Raw genomic sequence first — 18,490 nt, forward strand, 5'->3', positions numbered from 1 at the left:
AACTTCGCGGACTGCGTGGCGTAAGGCGGGTTACCTGTGCGAGCCGCCCTTTGTCTAATGGGGCCGAGCGGGTGTACTCTGTGATGCTACGGCTTAGGAGCCAGTTCTTGAAGTCCACAGAAAACCTACTAATCCCACCTTTTGTACCAGAAGGGGGTACACTGCGGGGGAAGGACCTGCGATACCCGAATTCTAATGCCGGCGCCCCTTTTAGCGGCACTGTGTGAGCTTAGGCGCCCTAGTTGTGTGTGTCTCTCGGGGGCACCGCAACCATTCTGTTCAGAAAGAGAAGTAAAGGGATTGGGTGGTGCGTCCCGCGGGGCTTGGAGCGGCTTCCAGCTCCGAGAGCGGCCGCGCTGCTCGGGAGTCCGGCCACGGTCACAGGGGGTAGGCGGACGCTCTTCGCCGGCTGCTGGAGGCGCGCAGCCACCTCTCCAAAATGAAAATATGGGCACTACGAAGCAACCAGCAAGACATCCCTTGCGGGGAGGCTCTATCTGGGGGGTGAAGGCGTCACCGCTGTAATGCAGAAAAGAGCACAAGGTGGTCGGGGGTCCGAGCCTCACCTCTTCTGAACCGGGAAAAACCCCACGGGCTCAGGGGCGTGAGGGGAACGGAGCTCAGGCCCGGCGTCAAGTTATACAGAGAAGCGCTGCAAAGTCCTGGCAACGCTTAAGTCAGGCAAACGATGGGGAATTGGCATCCGCTCCTGTGTTCAGTGCAGCGACCCGGGCAGCCCCGCGCGCCCCGTCCGCGCTCCCAGAATGCAGGCACAATCCAGGAAGCCCGGGGTGTCCCAGGCTGGAGCACGCACCCAGGGGGGCGGCGGGTGACATCCCTCGGTATGCAGGAGGAGGGTCCGGTCTCGGGCAATGCATCGGTCCTAACTCTCCGGGCTGCTTCTAGGCGCTTGCTGCTGCCACTGCCATCGCCCCATATTTCACACACACTTCACGGCAGAGGGGCGCTTCTTACCAAGGTGGAGTCGAGCAGTCTGTCCCAACAGAGGTCCGGTATTTGAGGCATTGATCCTTGCGCGGGGCACTGTGGGCATGCTCCCCCGGCCCCCAGGCTCTGCTCCGGTCCCCCTTGTTGCCCCCGTGCCCTGGCAGGTGTCGCCTGGCTCTGTGCTGCGGCTGCGGGCGGCTGTGTCCGTGTCCCCGCTGCTTCCTCTCTGCGCTGGGTTTCTTCTGCCTTTGCTCTCGGCTCCGGCCTGCCTGGCCTGGAGAGACAGCGCTGGGGGCGGGACCTCACCTGTGGGGGCCGGCCGTGGGCGGGGACCGGCCGCTCCGGCCCACACCCCCCCCCCCCAGCCCCCTCCCTCAGCCCCCTCCCTCAGCCCCCTCCCTCCCAACCACCCCCGCACGGCCCGGCTCCTGCCTAAACATCGGATAAAAATAGCCGGCTGCCTGCAGCCCGCAGAGGAGGCGCACTTTCATTTCCATCGGAGGAGGCGGTGCCCTGGCTCCCGAGGACACCTGACCGGCGAGAGTAACACCACCTGTCTCCGAAGCGCCTCGAGGCCCACGGCATTAGCGCTACAAACAAACAACTCCAATATACATATAGCGCACGACTGCCTCCAGTCGTGGGGCTTCTAGTTGTTGTCAACATCACCTCAGGTCTAAAACCGGGAACACTGTGGGCCCGATTCATGGAATTTTTTGGACGGCACTGCTGAAAAGTGACTTTGCACAGTCCACACAAACCCGGACTCATGGAACTGTGCAAAGTCTATTTAAGTCATTTTTGCAAGTACAAAATGACTTTGCACTGCAAACTTTTTGCACAGTTCCGTGAATCAGCGTTTGTTACCGCAGTGCAAAGTCACTTTTCAGCAGTGCAAAAAATACCATCAACCGGACCCGTCACCTTTTTTTTTGCGTTAACGGCAGCTCACCTGGAGCCTTTTTCTTTAATTCGTAGTCTGCATGCACGCATCTTAATTTCAATTCGCGCATTATGATATGATAGGTTATTTATAACTCGCTTAATACCCGGAGGTTTCGCCGACCCGGGGAATCGGACCTGTCTTGCTTCCAAGGCGAGCACGTTGCCCTTGAGCTATCCTCCCGAGACTACATTAGCCTTGGCGTTTCCTAGTTCTAAGGTGCCGGATCCCAAAGGCACTCGTTCCCCTCCTCCCGCGTGCAGGTCACACACGCACAGTCCGCAGCGGGCGCTTTCACCAATGTGGCCGTGGCACTATTTCACAGGGCTTTCCAGCGGCCGTCTATGCCAAGGCCGGCAATACTGGCCAGGGCGTGGAAGCACCGTCTGCACCCTCTGAGCCCAGCATTGCCCCCTCTGCGCCGTCGCAGAGGAAAGGGCTGGTTGGCAATGTCGCTGTTGGCGGCGTGTATTCAGGGGCGGGCGCTGGCTGGGGGGCAAGGGCTGTTGGTTGGCATTGTAACATCATGCCACTTAATCCGAGCCCTGACGGGCACCAGTACGTGCTGAGACCCGACAAGTAGGCGATTCGACGGGATGGAGCCCCCCTCGCGGTGTGTTCACTGCTCAGGCACTGCAAGAACGGCTGCACTCCCGGAATGCAGCGCCTGGAAGCCCCACAGGTCACGCAGAGTGCGTTTACAGCACTGACACTTCAAAAGAAGGCACATTCTCCATCAGTCATAAACCTTGAGGAGCCTGGGTAGGGAAAGTGTGGAGTGGGGGCATTGGTGGGCAACCACTCCCGACCCATGCCAGTCAACTCTACGGGAGGAAGGATGGCCTTCCTGCCGTGTGTTCCAAGGAGCGCGCCTCTCCCTGCCCCGGGGAGAGCTGGGGGTGGGGGCTGCTGCCCTGCACGTCCCTGAACTGTCATAAACGGACAGTGCCTCCCTCACCCCAGGGGCTGCTCCTGGCAATGCTGAGGGGGGGGGACGGGGGGGGGTGCATTCGCTCGCCACATGTGCCAGCGAGTATCCCCAATTGCTGCCCGCCCCCAAACACCCCTCCTTCGCTTTAATTTGGTAAACTCCTGGGGACCGCGCACATACCTCACAGTCACAGGTCTGAGTGGGCGAAATATACATTTAAAAGTGTTCTAGGGTGGGTACATGCATAGAGCGAGCCGTCTCTCGGCGCTTCATGCTAACAAGCGGCTACGGGGGTGGCTTCTAAGCGCCTCCGAGCCTCTGAGATAAAGGAAACGGGGCAGATAAAGTGACCTGGCCAGAAGTGCTCTGGAGGGCCGAAAATCACACATTGCTGCACTGGCAATGGGAAGACCTAATTTTCAGGTAGTGTTTTTTTTTACATACATGAGGTATCCACCAGCCATGGACGCAGGACACCCTGTGAGTGTAATGACTGCATGGAATTCTGCCATACAACGGGTGCATGGGCGCTCTACAAGTCAGAGGCGTTGCTGGACGGGACGGGGGGGGGGGGGGGGCTATAGCCACAGGTCTTTTGGTTGTAGCCCCGGATAGAAGTTCAGAGGCTACAAGCAAAAGGCCACAGCTAGCCACGAATCCCGACAGCCCCAACATTAGCGTAGCCCCGGATCTTTTCCTTAACACCGGCGAGCTTCATGCCACAGGACTGGCATCTCAGTACAGGTCAGCTGTGACGTCACCGCGGCCACTGGCAGAAAAGCAGCTCTCAGCAGAATGCCAGCTGCCCCTAAAACACCCGACTAAAGCGATGGGCAGCATTGCTCATTCCTTTCAGCTATTAGTCTGCCAAGTGCCAGAAGTTAGTGGGTACCCGTGGAGACATTTACGGCGGTGTAGTACGAGTATCTGGCCCACCGCAGGGCTTCACTCAGGGAGCCCCAGCACGAATGTTAAAGCGCTTAGAATGGTTTTCCAGCTCAGAGTGCACAGGGTACGTTAGCAAACATTTGTTTTATTTATGATTTACATACAGTATAAGCAATAACTCCAAACCCCTACCCCCCCCCCCCCCCCCAGTATGTACACAGTTCATTAAGATGGTATTGCCGGTTCCAGCCCCCGCTTGGTGACGTGACCCGACGCAATACAGCCTTGGGAGGATAGATCGGGGCAACGCGCTCGCCTTGGAAGCAAGACGGAGCAACCCAGGTTCGATCCCCGCGTCCGCGTTTAGAAACCTCTGGATATTTATGCATTATAATTACAATGACAGCTCAACAATGTCTTGGATACGCACGGTGTGACCCCCAAAAGGTGGTGATTGGGCGCTATAGAAAAGCTCAATATTTATGTCATGAATATGGCCTTTATTTATTTGTAATTTGTATAGCGCTCTTAGGCATCTAGGCGCCTAATGATCTTGTACCTGTATTTCGTCAAGGGACTCCTGTGACACGCAACATGCAAAGAGTGTGCAGCAGGTGGTGTTTTATTTCATAGATCACCATCCAGTTGTGACATCACTACTCGCCGGTAATGACATAAGTAGATCACAACCGCTTGCAGTGGGGCTGTGACGTCAGAATGCCCGCCGTTTGCGCCAGCGCCCTGAAGCTTTTCGAGCAACGATTTTTTGCGACACTGTCTGCGTGCTATCACTTATTGTAAACTATACACAGCTTTTGTGAACGGTTGAGCACAATTTTGGCAAAATCTTAAAACGCGGAATATTGTTTATTATATATATTTAAAAAAAAGAACAACATTTCCATATCGATTACATCGATCACAACTGACAGTCTCTTGTATTAAATGGCTGTCAGTGTTGCTGGGCATTTTGAGCAAACTAAGTAAATACCCCCGCCCCAACCATATGCAAAGGTGGATAGAGAGTTCTGTGACCTGGCCTTCGGCCTCGCTTCTTGGTGTGGCCGCACGCCCGCTCAGTGGCTTGCCCTGGCCTTCCGGCGCACGCTAGGGGGCGCTTCGTTATGCAGGCTACACTCTCGTTATATACATAGCAGGTTCATAGGCTCGGCCGGAGTGACGGACCAACAGGTGGAGTCATACAGGAGAACGCTTGTATAGCCGTTAGGCACTCTGCTGGCCCAGGGCAGCGCTATATGCAGACTAGCAACATAGTAAGAAGGCGCTTTTTAGAGCGAGAAAGTCGCGAGCATTGCAGCCCCTCCCCACCCCCGTGTTTCCTGTAAGTGCTTGCGAGGGCGTTATACGGGACGCGAGCACTCCCCTATTGATGGGGGAACTCCGAGGGCCCTCCCGGGGAAGAGCTGCCCCCCCCCCACCCCGCCCCTCCGGCTGGAGGCGCCAGCCCCGCGTCTCGGATCATCGCCCAACGCTGAATAGCCAGGTGTCCCCTCGCGGGCAGCTTCAACTGTGCACGAAAAGAGGCGCTCGGAGTGGGGCAGGCTAGATTGCAGCCAGGCGCGTTAATGCGCGTGCCGGGGAGCGTTCTATGAGCATCTTGCAGCCGTGACCCCCGGTACTTCAGAGCCGAGTAGCGGGGCCTCGGGCACGCGGTGGGTGAAGAGAGTCGCTTTCCACAGGTGGCTTTACTGGTTTGATGATGGACCTAGGGCAGTGCAAGAGCACGCGGACTGACCCCGTGGCCTTCCTGTGTGGGGGAGGTCGGAGCATAAAGGCCCCCGCCAGCTCTCCTCACTCGCCTTCTCGAGCCAGAAGGCCCGGTTCCCGTTTAGGGAAACCTTAGGGACGTCACTTTGTGTACACCCCAGCAGCGAGCCTGGCGGTGGAGTGTGGCTGACTCTCTGTGATGTGGTATGTGCTTATTGGGGGGCGCGGATAAAGGGCACGAGGCGACTGTCCGGATAAACATACATCATTGCTGATCGGAAGCAGGGTGGGGGATCTGAGACAGGGCACTATTACCCTCCCACCCCCAGTATGCCACCCTCGCACTGCCCCCCCCCCCCATCCTGGCAAGAGCCACCACATTCGTGTGCCGCCCCCAGCTTCCCCTTCCTGCGTGTGAGCGGGGCCAGCTGCGGTGGTCGCTGGCAGGCCTCCGAGCCGCAGTCTCGTGTACACTTCCGTGGGCACCCCCCCGGCCCACTGCTCCAGACTTAGCCACAAGTCCGACTTTGAACTCTGTGAACATTTGACACGGTGCACGGAGGCGGCCAGTGACAAACGGAAGCCCCGCGTGGGGGAATGGGGGGTGGGGGTTTGGGGGGGGCGGTATACACAGGGCGCCAGGGGTGTAACTAGCACGGGCGTGAGGTGGCGCAGTATGCTGGTCATCAGGTTGCAAATAGATATATCCATGTATGACGCGCTACAAGGGGAGCGACATCTGCAGACCTGCACGCGGCAACGCTGCCTCAGCACTGGAAGCGGTCCAATATTGGGGGTCAGCACGCTCGGTGAATGATGCTGCGCCCAGTTGGAATCCCCCCCCCCCGCCATTTCATTTTGACAGCACCGGGGTGAGCTGGTCGCGCCTGGTAGCGTGGGTGGAGTGCGCAGGTGGGATTCCACAGTTCGATGTGGTCAATACTGGCGTGGATGCCCCCCCCCACAGTGCGGGCCCTTCTGGTGGGCTCCTGAAAGTGCGCATCTCTGTGGGCAGTGGCTCTGTGCACAAGCGAGAGGCGCTCTGGCTTTGCGCAATTAAGGCAAGGGACGCCTCTTAGCGCAGCACTATCAGCGCCCAGAGAAAGGCCGCCTGAACCCCACCCACACCTCCCTTTGGGCCGCTTTCTGGTACCGACACCGAGGACCCGCTGCAACCCCCCCCCCCCCTCCCCAGCGCGCGGTGTTGAAGGCGGCAGCCATTGTCCCGTGGACATTAATCCCACAATGGGAGTCCATTAGCAGGCATTAGGAGCTGGCAGCGGCCACGGGCAGGGCCGTGCCAGGACAATAGACAATTAAAGCTGGTAAAGCGGCCCGATTTGGGGGCTGCTGTAATTCTCCATAATTGTGCCCCCAGCCCTGCCTCCTGCCGCACAGGCCTGTAATCTCATCAGTACATGACCTAGATCCCGCGCGGGCTTTTCAGGGCCCGTTCTATTCCCATCTGGACCCCTCCACCCCCCCCCCCCCCCGCCCACTCCCTGTTGGGAGTGAAGGGCGGAGGGGGTCGGCCGGCACACGTCCGAATCAATATTCCGCCACCCGAACACCGCGCTCGGTAACAATAAGCTAATCAGGCCGACGCTGCTCATTAGTGGCGGCTGGAGGCGCAGGCTCGCTCCCGAGCGCGGGCACGTAGGTGCCGCCGGCCGCCAAGGAGCCGTCCAATGGGGAACTCCGGAAAGGGACCAATCACTGCACGGACCCTATCGGCAAAGTATGGGCAGCATGATGCTGGCCTACAGCCCACATGAGAGCCATGCGAGGGCTGTGCCACCACTGTGTCCGGCGTGTGCGCTGGCATCCCCAGCGGGCCGCAGGTGCCATGCACACAGGCACACTTTACGCGTGAGAAATTACAATAACAAAACACGTGGGCGACTCCTGATCTGCCCTACTCCCCTAAACACCTCCATCCAAGGGACACTGGCATTCTGTGAGGACTGCCCGTTCCCAGTGCAGGATTCTGTGAGGGACACCCATTCCCAGTGGTAATGATCGAGTCTGTGAGGATCCGCTGTCCCCAATGCCTGCAGGGGTGCTGAGAGGACGGGTGCTCCGGGGCCCAGGCCCACCCCTTGGAAAAGAGCATCTGCGTTTAAGTTCCTATACGTATAATTGGATTTTTTTTTGTGCCGCACTTTACTCCTGTCCCCAGACCCTCCACCCCCGAAGAGAGAAGCCACACCCTGGGAAAACCAAAAACCTATGCCCCTGAATGCAGGAGAGCAGGTCTGTTCCCAGTGCAGGGTTCTCCGACAGCAGCCCGTTCCCAATGCAGGATTCTCCGACGGCAGCCAGTTCCCAACCTAAGATTCTCCAGGGGCACCCCTTTCCCAATGCAAGATTCTCCGAGGGCCACCCGTTCCCAATGCAGGATTCTCCGAGGGGCGCCCGTTCCCAATGCAGAATCCGTTCCCAATGCAGGATTCTCAGAGGGCGGGCCCATTCTGTGAGGAATCCGTTCCCAATGCAGGATTCTCAGAGGGCGGGCCCATTCTGTGAGGTGCATTTAAAGGACCCAAACAGAAGTCCCTTTCACATGACTAGCAAGATTTTAAACACTGAAACAAAAACCTGGCATTTGTTTTGGTTTTTACAGTAAAATTAAAGAGCAATGTGGAAAGGGGCCTACCTGTCATTACCAATGGAAATGCAGCATTTTAATTTACAAAAGAAGGAGGAATTAAAGATCCCTGTCACATGGAAAACAGGATTTTTAAACATTTAAAACAAAAAGGGCCTGCACATGTGTGTGTAAATAAAAACGTTTTTTGATAAAGTGAAAAAAAATATCACTGCGCGCAGAAAAATGTCAGGAAAACAAGACATGTGTGGGTTGACAAAGAGCAATGTATATTATGTTTCTCCCACAAAACTCCAGTGACATTTGAAGAGCCGCTTTGTCAGGGCTTTAAGTGGGGTAAGAAATCGAGGGGGGGGCCCTCATTTGGGGGCGTGGCCTAAAACGTACGCAAATCGTAAGGTATGCACACACACATATATATGCATGTTATATATCTGTGTGCGTACCTTACTATGGTTTGTGTACTTTGCAAGCCATCTTTTCTAAACATAGAAATATGTATTTCTATGTTTAGAAAAGATGGCTTGCAAAGAACACAAACCATAGTAAGGTACGCACACAGATATGTAACATGCATATATATGTCTGTGTGCATACCTTACGGTTTGCCTACTTTTCAGGCCATTTTTTAAAAAAAAATTTCGGTTTTATAAAAGATGGCTTTGAAAGTACACAATTCAAGCCATCTTTTATAAAGCTTTGACTACGGACAAAATTGTCCGTCGGCAAAGCTTTATAAAAGATGGCTTGAATTGTGTACTTTTCAAGCCATCTTTCATAAACCTCGAAAAATATCAAGGAATCCCCAGGTTCGCCGAGGGTTAAAGACGCCTCGGCGACCTGGGGAAACAAAGGGACAGTAACTGCCTCTGGTGACCCCTCGCGCGAGAGGTCACCAGAGGCAGTTACTATGATTTACAGAAGTGGCAGCCAGGCACAGCATTGCTGTGGCTGGCTGCCACTTCTGTCAGATCGCCTGACTTCATGGCAGGCGCATATCCTGTCGCGGCTGCTGCCGCGACGGGATAATGCATCCCGCCAATGTTGCGTGTGGTGGGACGGGGGCCCCGGCAGGGCCCCGGCTCAGTCCCACTTTTTGGAGACTGCCGGGGCCCGGCCCCGGCAGGCCCCGGCCCACTTAAAGCCCTGCGCTTTGTCTTCATGAAAACAATTTCATGTCACCCCAAGGCAGACCGTTTTGCTGGCTGTGGGCAAAACTTGACAAGGACATCTCCCACTTCCAGCCTGGATGTCACATCTCCCATCTAATGACCAATACTATAAAAATGTCCTTCTAAAGGTGTCAACATTCAGTCAGACCTGCTAGCTCTGAAAGCAGGGACTTCAAGAAAAGTGACCCTTGGCTGGAGCAGGACTATTTTGTGTGAAAATTGGGACACCCACTTCAAAGAGTAAGCTTCCAATACAGAGGATACGGATAAAGGTACAGGCTGACCCAGTGAAAACAAATGTCCGGAAGCAGAAGCAGGACCATTTGTCCCACATGAAGATTCACAATTTATTTAAAAGGACTATTATCATTTAGGCCTTTTTCTCAGCCATTATCAGGCGGATGGATTTCATATTTGTGTCATTTTTAATGTAATTTACAGGTGATTTTGGGGATATAAAATTCATCTTCCTGTGACTCTGGGAACTGTAAGGTATGGGAATTGTATTTGTAAAAGTGCCTATACACAAGGAACGTGTTTCAAAGTGCTCAAGGAGGAAGGGAACAAAGGAAAAAAAAAAACTGTCATTCAGAGCCCTTGTATTTCTGAACGATACAAGTCTGCACAGCCAGAGTGAGTGCATATAACACAATTAACAGTGTATATAACAGCAAATATGTCTGACAGCGATTCTGCTGTTTTTCTAAGTGCATGAGGCGCCACCATGCAGGGAGGGGGACAGGGAAGATAGACTATCTTTATGGTACGTTCAGATCGTGCAAGTGCACAGACGGTACAGGAGGGGAGAGGACAAGTGCAGTGGTTTCTGGCTCATATGAACATGTTCCAAATGTGAGAGTTGGTGAGCGGGTGGAAATTGAAATGAGGGATATGCTTAATAACTTACATATTCATAACTTGTGCTTTTTATGGAAATGGTAGGAAGGTGCCACATGATACAGATTTGGTGGTCGGCTTATCTAATTACCCATGATTAGCGGAAACAGAAAATAGGCTTAGTCTGGCAGTTGCTAGTAAAATTATGAAGTTGTGATACATAGCTAGTTTTTGCCAAAAAGGTAAAAGGAGAACAAAGAATGATGACGAATGTTAATGGCCATATGTTGCTCCAAACACCTCAACCAATCCTGACTTGGAGGCTGTGTTTGGGAGGAGAGCGAAGGGTAACTGTTCAATCCTTGTGGCAGGGATTATTGTAGGATACGTCCCCCAAGATTGTAAAATTGGCGGTGTTATCACTGCTATATAAGGGGGACTTCACAAGGAAAGAGGCAAAAAAAGGAGAGACTGGAGGACAGAGAGAAGAGACACACCATCAGGAAGGCTGCTGAAACTTACTATCTGACAGCTGTTAGGACACACCAGAGGAGATTTATGAGAGTGCATCTGGGTGGAGCTGCCTATCTCCTGGAAGGCCTCAAAGCTGACTGGGTCCTATGGTGCAGATCAGGAGGCCATCTTTGAGAGTGGCGTGACCAGACCCCTGCCCTATGTTTCCAGAGTGTCCTGAGATGCAGGTGGATTTCCTGAACATTAAATAGAGGTTTGCCCTCCCCCGAGACACCTTCATGTTCTGAGTCCCACTGTACGACCACTCGAAAATCCGCTTTGTACCAACTAATGTTTGCTGCTATTGTAACGAAGGGTAATGGAAACGCAATATGTAAAATACTTGTGTGTGATGTGATGAAATATGTTGTATTACATGTAAGCCACCTAGGGCATTGAGCCAGTCCTTACTATAACCGAAATGTTAGATTAACACATTGCTTTCTTGCTCTCGAGTATGTAACCCAACCTGATACTACCTCACGTTTGTTATACATTCACCTTTCTCATGATTCGCAAGCATAAGACCGATTAAAGTTATGTAATATATGTGCAAATGAAAAACCTCCATTGTTATGAACCTAGTAATGTAAGCATAGGAAAACGGCAGAAATGTGTAATTTACCTAATGCCCCAGCCCCAACATCTGTATTTGTGCAGTCCAGTGAGAATAAGAGACTCGCACAAAGTTACAAGGCCATCTCCCCCTCCACCCGCCAAGGCCCGCCAGGGCTTGCTGGTGTTCGAACAGCACAGCTTCACAGCTGCACTTGGTCCTGGTCTCATTCCCTCCTGGGGTGTGTCCTTTATTGCCTCTCTTTGAGGGGGGTTAACTGCCTTATTGGAGGACGCTTACTTTCAGTGGTGACCCCTTAGACGTGATTCAACTTTATTGTCCCCATTTGGCACGAGACGTCCCCGGCCGCAATGGAGACGCACGGCGCGCCCGCTCAAGGGACCTGCCCGCCTACGGCAACTGGTACGCTTAGACCTGCGCACACAGTAGGGCGAAAGGGTACGGGTCCCGCCCCAAAAAACCCTTAGTACCGCTCACCGGAGCCGGGGGCAGCCATTGAGTGTGAGGCAGCGCCGCCTGGATGGACCGGGTCCGGAGAGTCTCAGAACAAGACGGACACGTGAGTATTAAGTGCGAGTGACAATAAAAGGAGGGGGATAGAGACCAGAGTGTACAAGGTCAAGTGAGGTAAAGAAGGGATTTTTCTTAGGGGTAAATCTGTCAAACAGGAAATTATATTGTACCTCCTATTGAAACAAATATATGTATATTGGCCTACGCCAAGCTGCTTATAAGCCTCTTGAGAAGGAATCCGTGTTGCAAGGTCCTGACCTTAGAATCAATGTAAGCCGCCATTTTAGGTCAAACCGCCATTTTAGGTTCTCTCTGTAAAGTCACCCTGTGAGTTAAAATGGTGGACGATGTCATTCCGAAATACAACATGGCCGTCTTGACCTCTGTGTGTAATTAATATGTAACTTGACTGCAGGCCACTTGTTGGGGTCGTGAACTGAGACCTTGTCCTTCGCTGACCTGTGTGTAAAGGATTACTCGTGCAATGGAACTAATCCACGAGCATACATTAAGAACAATGTATCCAACTACTGAACTAAGAACACTTGTTTAACTACATTGTATTAATGTTTGAGAAGACCTTTATGAGAAATCCTAAAATACACTGTTAGCATGTAGACTTGTCAGCGAATGTATTAAAGGCAATCCCTATGCATATAGTGGTATGAACTCGGCATGAACCCTAGATCATTAATGTATTAGAGGAATATTAACCCGAAGTAGGGTTGGACATCATGTTCGCAAATGGTATAAAAGAGCAACAAATTCTAATGTACAGCGTCTCTCACTAAGCACACTGAACCACGCTGGAGTTCGTTGTGTTGTACTGAGGGCCGATAGCTATCTGTTACCTTTTTTCTCTGTAACTGTTCAGTATAAATTAAAGATCTTTGTATGTTCCTTTGTAACCCGTGTTCGGTGTATTTCCTTTTGGTGTACTCAGCCTCGATATTTTAACTTTGTTTTCACAAATCGACTGGCACTGTAATACATTAATACTATTCTCTTTCTCTGCATATGGCCATTAGGATAATAAGGTGAAAAAAAGAAAAAAGGAAGACAGGAACCTAGCTCTGCAAGGGGGTAAGGCGGCACTGCATAGTGCTATCTTGACTAGTACTGGGAATAAGTGAAATAGTGGAAAATAGAAATAAAGGTGTCTGAGAAGAGACACGGCGTATAGATTAGAAAATGCTTTTTTCTTTTTCTTTAGTCTGGGTGAATTAATATTAGGGAATATTCTATAAACTTCAAGGGTTGAAGGGAAGAACTGGGGTAGTGACATAGGGTCTCTTTCAAAGAAAATTACAGGGCAAGGAAAAGGAGGGTCTTTGTTATGTGCTATACATTAAATGTTTGTTGGACAGGAAGAGCCAACTAGAATAACAGAATTGCAACCACATGCGCTCGGAGAAAACATAGGGGAGGAAGGAATGGCCACTGGGGGAATGGAAGAGCTGTGGTGTGACATAGAGGATGATGAGCTGGAAGCTGTAACACTGGGGGTAGCAGCAGGGGGAAGGCCGGAAAGGTTGAATGAGACACCTCTGGGGAGGGCAATGGAAGAAGAGTGGACTGGGAGGTTAAGAAACAGGATAGGAAGAATGGCCACGTTGGGGGGAAAAAAGGGTCGAAGGTGAGTATTGGAAAAGGAATTAAGAATAAACTACAGCTTCCACTGATACATAGAGGAGGTGGGAGACCTAATTACATATCCTCGGCTCAGATAGAAGAGGCCAATTTATTAAAATTATTGCCCCCGCTGTCGGGAGGAGCAAGTGGATATATGCTTTTGAGAAGCATACAGCGGGGGTGTCATTAGCAGTGGGGGTTGTCAAAAGTTTGTTGGTATCAGCAGTGGGAAACCAAGCAGACAGAGTTTGGGCAAAGGCTGGTTTCCCGGGAATAACATTAGATTGCGACCGTCATAACACTGTAAGTGCGAGGGTCTGGGATGCCTTGAGAGACACCTTCCCAGACACGCCAGATTTACAATCAGTAATGCAATGCACAATGACTGATGGGGAAGATGCCATGGATTTCATTTTACGGGTTCAGGAGATGTGGAGAGCGGAGAGGGGTACGGCCTGTGATCAATCAACATCCCTATTTTACTTTATAATAAAGAGAGGTCTCCCAAAAGAAGTTCAGAAAGAACTCAACAAAATAGCAGGGATTGAAGCGATATGCTGGCCCGAAATTCAAAGTATAATAGTACACCACTGCAAGAGTATCAAAGAAAGGGAGAAAGAGATAGCACAGAGAAGGTTGGCAGATGAGGCAAAGTTAATACAGCCGAAACTGGTGAAGGTCGCCGCAGCTGTAGCAGCACTCCCTACAGATAGGAATGCGGAGGAGGAGGGATCAGTAGTGATACAAGGAAGGATGGCAGCAAATTGGGCTGGCAATGGGCAGGCACAGTGGAATGGACAGGAGCAGTACGGAGGACCGCAGTGGCAAGTGTGGAGCCCCTGGTGAGGAAGAGGTGGGCACAGAAGGCGCAGAGGGGGTGGTCCAGGGTATGGAGGAAATGGTGGGTATGGGGGGCAAGGACCTAGAGGAGGACAAGGAAATTGTTGGAACTGTGGGAGATGGGGACCCTTCTTACGAGAATGTAGGAGTAGGCCACACAATGATTACCAAGATGACCAGCATTATGGTCACCTACACCCAGGGAGCCCATACGGGTTACCAATGGGAGGGGGGCAAGGACAGCAGGAGCAAAGGTGCCTAGAACAACACAGAGAACAACCACACAATGTCCAAAGCACCCACAATGCCGCGAACACATGCCATACACATGGGGTAACCCCTTCACCACAACCGCAAATAGTGTACCTGCACCATATGGGGGAGTGGCGGTGGTATCAAGAAATGTTTTTATCCAAGGGGGGACCACGAGACACCCAGCATAGGACAGCCCACAGAGAGCACTTGCGTGTCCAGTACTATCGACGACCCTCGATGCAGCAGAGTTACCATTGATAGCGGCAGAGATAGGGAACAAACAATTCATTTTTATGGTGAATTTGGGAGCCAAAAAATCATGTTTACGTGAGGGCAGGTTTCCGCTATCTAATCGAAAATTGGAGACGCAGATGTTCTCTGGGGCGGTGGTCGAAGTTCCTTACACAGAAGAATTGGATGTAACAGTGCGGGGTAAAACAGTAAGAGCACCCCTATTGTACTATGAACAATCCCTGATTAACTTATTGGGGAGGGATCTCCTCAGTAAGCTTAACATGACTATCTCCTTTACAGAGAGAGGAACAGTATGCTAAACACCAGGAATTTGCCCAATGCGAGTGATGCTGGTAGTGCACGCACGAGCAACAGTGCCAGAAGTGCACGGCATACCAGTACACCCAGATATGTTCATCCAGGGGTTAAAAACATTGACACGGGTGGTCCCAGAATTGAAGCGCCTAGAATGGAGGGTGCCTGCAGAGTTTGTTTTCAGTCCCGTAGCATGCCCATTGATAGTGCCCGAAACTGTGATGTCATTAGATTTACATGCAGTTCAGGTCTCAGCCCAAAGAATAGCAGTAATTGCAATGGACATACATGGCTGCGAATGGCGCACAGTGTTGTGCATCAATGCTGACATCGCACTGCGAAATTTATCAGATGAAGAGCTCTTCACAGACTCAGATAGTGATGGGGAAATAATAATGGATATAGCAATCCCCTGTGATATAATGATACAGGGAAGACAAGTGCCAGTGCAACTAATGGCAGTGGTAGGAGCACCACCTTCATTCTTTGATGATGAGATGCAGTCAGTGCCGGGCGACCTGCGGACCATCGGCCCCCATGATGTGGGACTATTGTATGGGGCGACACCAGTTAAAATAAAACTCAAACAAGGAGCCATACTGCCCTGGGTAAAACAGAACCCCCTGTCCCGGGAAGCAGAAGAAGGAATAAAATAAACAATCACCGCATTATTAGCACAGGGAATAATAGTGCCCTCAAACTCACCATGTATCTACCCCATTAAAAAAGCAAAGGGAGAGTCCTGGAGAATGATCCAAGATTTACGCCCACTCAATGACGTCATCCAAATGGAGTTCCCCCTGGCCCCCAATCCTGCATCCATCCTGTGCAGCATCCCGAAAGATGCGACTCACTTCACAGTGGTTGATTTGAAAAACGCTTTCTTCTCAGTGCCACTCGCAGAAGAGTGCAGATATCTAACAGCATTTACATTGGGAGGAAAAAGGTATGAGCACTGCAGACTACCGCAAGGGTACTGCGAAAGCCCATGCATATTCAAAAGAATTCTACACGAAGATCCAGGAAATGTGACAACAGACAGCATAATTATTCAGTACGTGGATGATTTGCTGATCTGCGGAAAAAATGAGGAGTGCAGGAAAGATTCTATCACTCTCTTGACATTGTTGGCCCACAAAGGTTACAAGGTAGATAAAGGAAAATTACAATATTGTCAGCCAGAAGTGTTATACCTAGGACAACTAATTTCAAAAGACGGTAAGAGAATCATACCAGACAAGGTAGCCGCCGTCACAGCAGTAGGCAGACCAAAAACAGTGAAGGAAATGCAAACATTTCCCGGCATGTGTAATTACTGCCGAGCATGGATATTAGATTATGCAGCATACACAAGGACATTACTGCAGGGACTCAAGGAAGCTGAAAGAGAAAACACAGAAATACAATGGTCAGCAGAACTAGATGATGCGTTCACATCACTCAAAGAACTTATTTCAAGTGCACCAGTACTCGTGAACCCAGATTATGAGTGCGAGTTCTCTCTGTTCTCACATTGTAAAGGGTCCCTCATGACAGCAGTACTGACACAAAAGACATCTCTGGGACACAAGCCCCTGGCCTACTACAGTGGCACACTGGATGCAGTAATTCAAGGATACTTCGCTTGCGAGCAATCTCTCGCAGCTGCAGCGTTCGCCATTGAGAAAAGTGCAACGATAGTGATGGGATGTTCCGTGACACTGTTCGTGGAGCACTCCCTATTCGCAATCCTGGAAAGATCAAAAAGCACACTCACAACACAAAGAGCCACAGCGTATGACATAATTCTGTCCAGCGCAAACATACACATAGTGAGATGCAAGACAGTGAACCCTGCAAGATTCATTACAGAACCATGAACAGTGGAAGCTATGCAAGCGCACGATTGTGCAACATACAGGGGTGAGGTGGGAGAAACCACCATGGTTGAGTGAAAATGCACTGACTGAAGGAGAGGTATTCTTCATAGACGGGTCAGCATCAATAAATTCAGAGACAGGAGAAAAACATGTCGGAATAGCTGTCGTAAGGTTGGAAGAAGGTGAGTACGAAGTGCTAATACAGCAGCGCCTACCCGCCCATTACTCAGCACAGGCTGCAGAATTAATAGCACTCATTGAAGCATTGCATGCAGCAAAGGAGTGTGCAGTTACAATTTACACAGATTCAGCTTATATGACTACTACTGTGCACAGGGGATTGGCAAGATTGGGGCGGAGAGGGTTCCACAGAGCAGATGGGTCACCTTTACAGCATGCAGAGCTTCTAAAAGAACTGATCGAGGCATTAAAAGACCCCACAGTGGTAGCTATAGTGAAGTGCCAGGCCCATACAAACAATACAGATGTGATCTCTTTGGGAAACGCGGCAGCGGATGCTGCTGCCAAGGAAGCTTCTTACTTAATAAAAGAGAGAACAGGTGAGTACCCAATACAAAAACATGTAGAAGAGGATCTCCCAGATGGCTATAATGCCATGCCCGTGTCACAAATACTGGAGCTGCAAGATGGGGCAACAAAAGAGGAAAAAGCATTGTGGAAAAAAAGAGGGTGTAGCCAGTCAGCAACAGACCTCCTATGGCATCAAACCAACAGGTAAAGTAGTAATGCCAATCAAACTATTAGAAATAGCTTTCCAACAACTACATTTTCCAGCACACAATGCGAAACAACATATCGCCGCAGAAATACAGGAGAATTGGTTTGTCCCAGGTTCGGAGGAACAACTTTCAAAAATGGCAATGGAATGTACAATGTGACAAATATATAATTCAGGAATGACAGAGAGCTGCACATTGATTATGCAGACATGGGAGAGAGGTGCAATGGGTCACCTTACATGATAGTAGTGGTTTGTCTATTTTCAAGATGGGTCGAGGCAGGACCATTTGCACATCCGGATGCCAAGTGTGCTGCAAAGTTCTTGGTGAGGGAGGTATTCCCGCGCTGGGGAATTTGCGACGTAATTCGCTCAGACAATGGCACACATTTTGTCAATGATCTCTTCAAGGAAGTAACAGCTTTGTTAGGAATTAAACACAAAGTATGCTCGAATTATCACCTGCAAAGTAATGGTGGAGTTGAGAAGGTCAACGGCCTACTGAAAGGGAGGTTGTCAAAATTGTGTTTCTCACTCAAGAAAAACTGGGTGCATTGTTTGCCCTTGGCCTTGTTCAGGCTGAGAAATCAGCCTAGCAAGGACCACCATCTGTCACCACACGAAATCGTAACAGGAAGGCGCATGCACACTGCACACTCCCCACTCCGCAGACATTCAGACACCCGTAGGAGTGCCACTGTACTTGGTGAAGAGTTCAATGAGTAATTGACAAAACTCACGAAAGCGGCTCGTATAATAGCAAAACAACTCGCACCATCATTCATAAATGAGGAAGGAAGCGAGGAAATAACGCTCCCAAAAGAGAACCCAAAAGGTCAGCTAATGCCAGGGGAGATGGTGTATGTAAGGAGTTTAGTGAGTAGGTGGAATGCCCCAAGATTTCATAGCCCATACGAAGTAGTGTATTGCACGCCAACGGCAGTGAAAGTGAAGGACC

At 51.0% G+C, this 18,490-nt stretch overlaps 1 protein-coding gene across 3 annotated transcripts in view; it reads right to left on the reverse strand.

Annotated features, from left to right (window-relative positions):
• The window catches only part of PRDM1 (PR/SET domain 1), a 335,469-nt gene that overhangs the window by 34,911 nt on the left and 282,068 nt on the right, over positions 1-18,490 (reverse strand). Inside the window, exon 1 of one of the 3 annotated variants that reach the window (XM_069606583.1) lies at positions 976-1,207. The exons of 1 other annotated variant lie outside the window; for it this stretch is intronic. In XM_069606583.1, coding sequence (XP_069462684.1) covers positions 976-1,026 — 51 coding nt within the window. In that variant the 5' untranslated portion in view covers positions 1,027-1,207. Of the gene's footprint in view, positions 1-566; positions 949-975; positions 1,208-18,490 lie in introns of those variants that run through there. One more of the 3 variants, XM_069606585.1, reaches the window with a different exon arrangement.

This window comes from Ambystoma mexicanum, chromosome 4p, assembly GCF_040938575.1.
Source record: "Ambystoma mexicanum isolate Mex_15411 chromosome 4p, UKY_AmexF1_1, whole genome shotgun sequence".
Classification (NCBI taxonomy): domain Eukaryota; kingdom Metazoa; phylum Chordata; class Amphibia; order Caudata; family Ambystomatidae; genus Ambystoma; species Ambystoma mexicanum.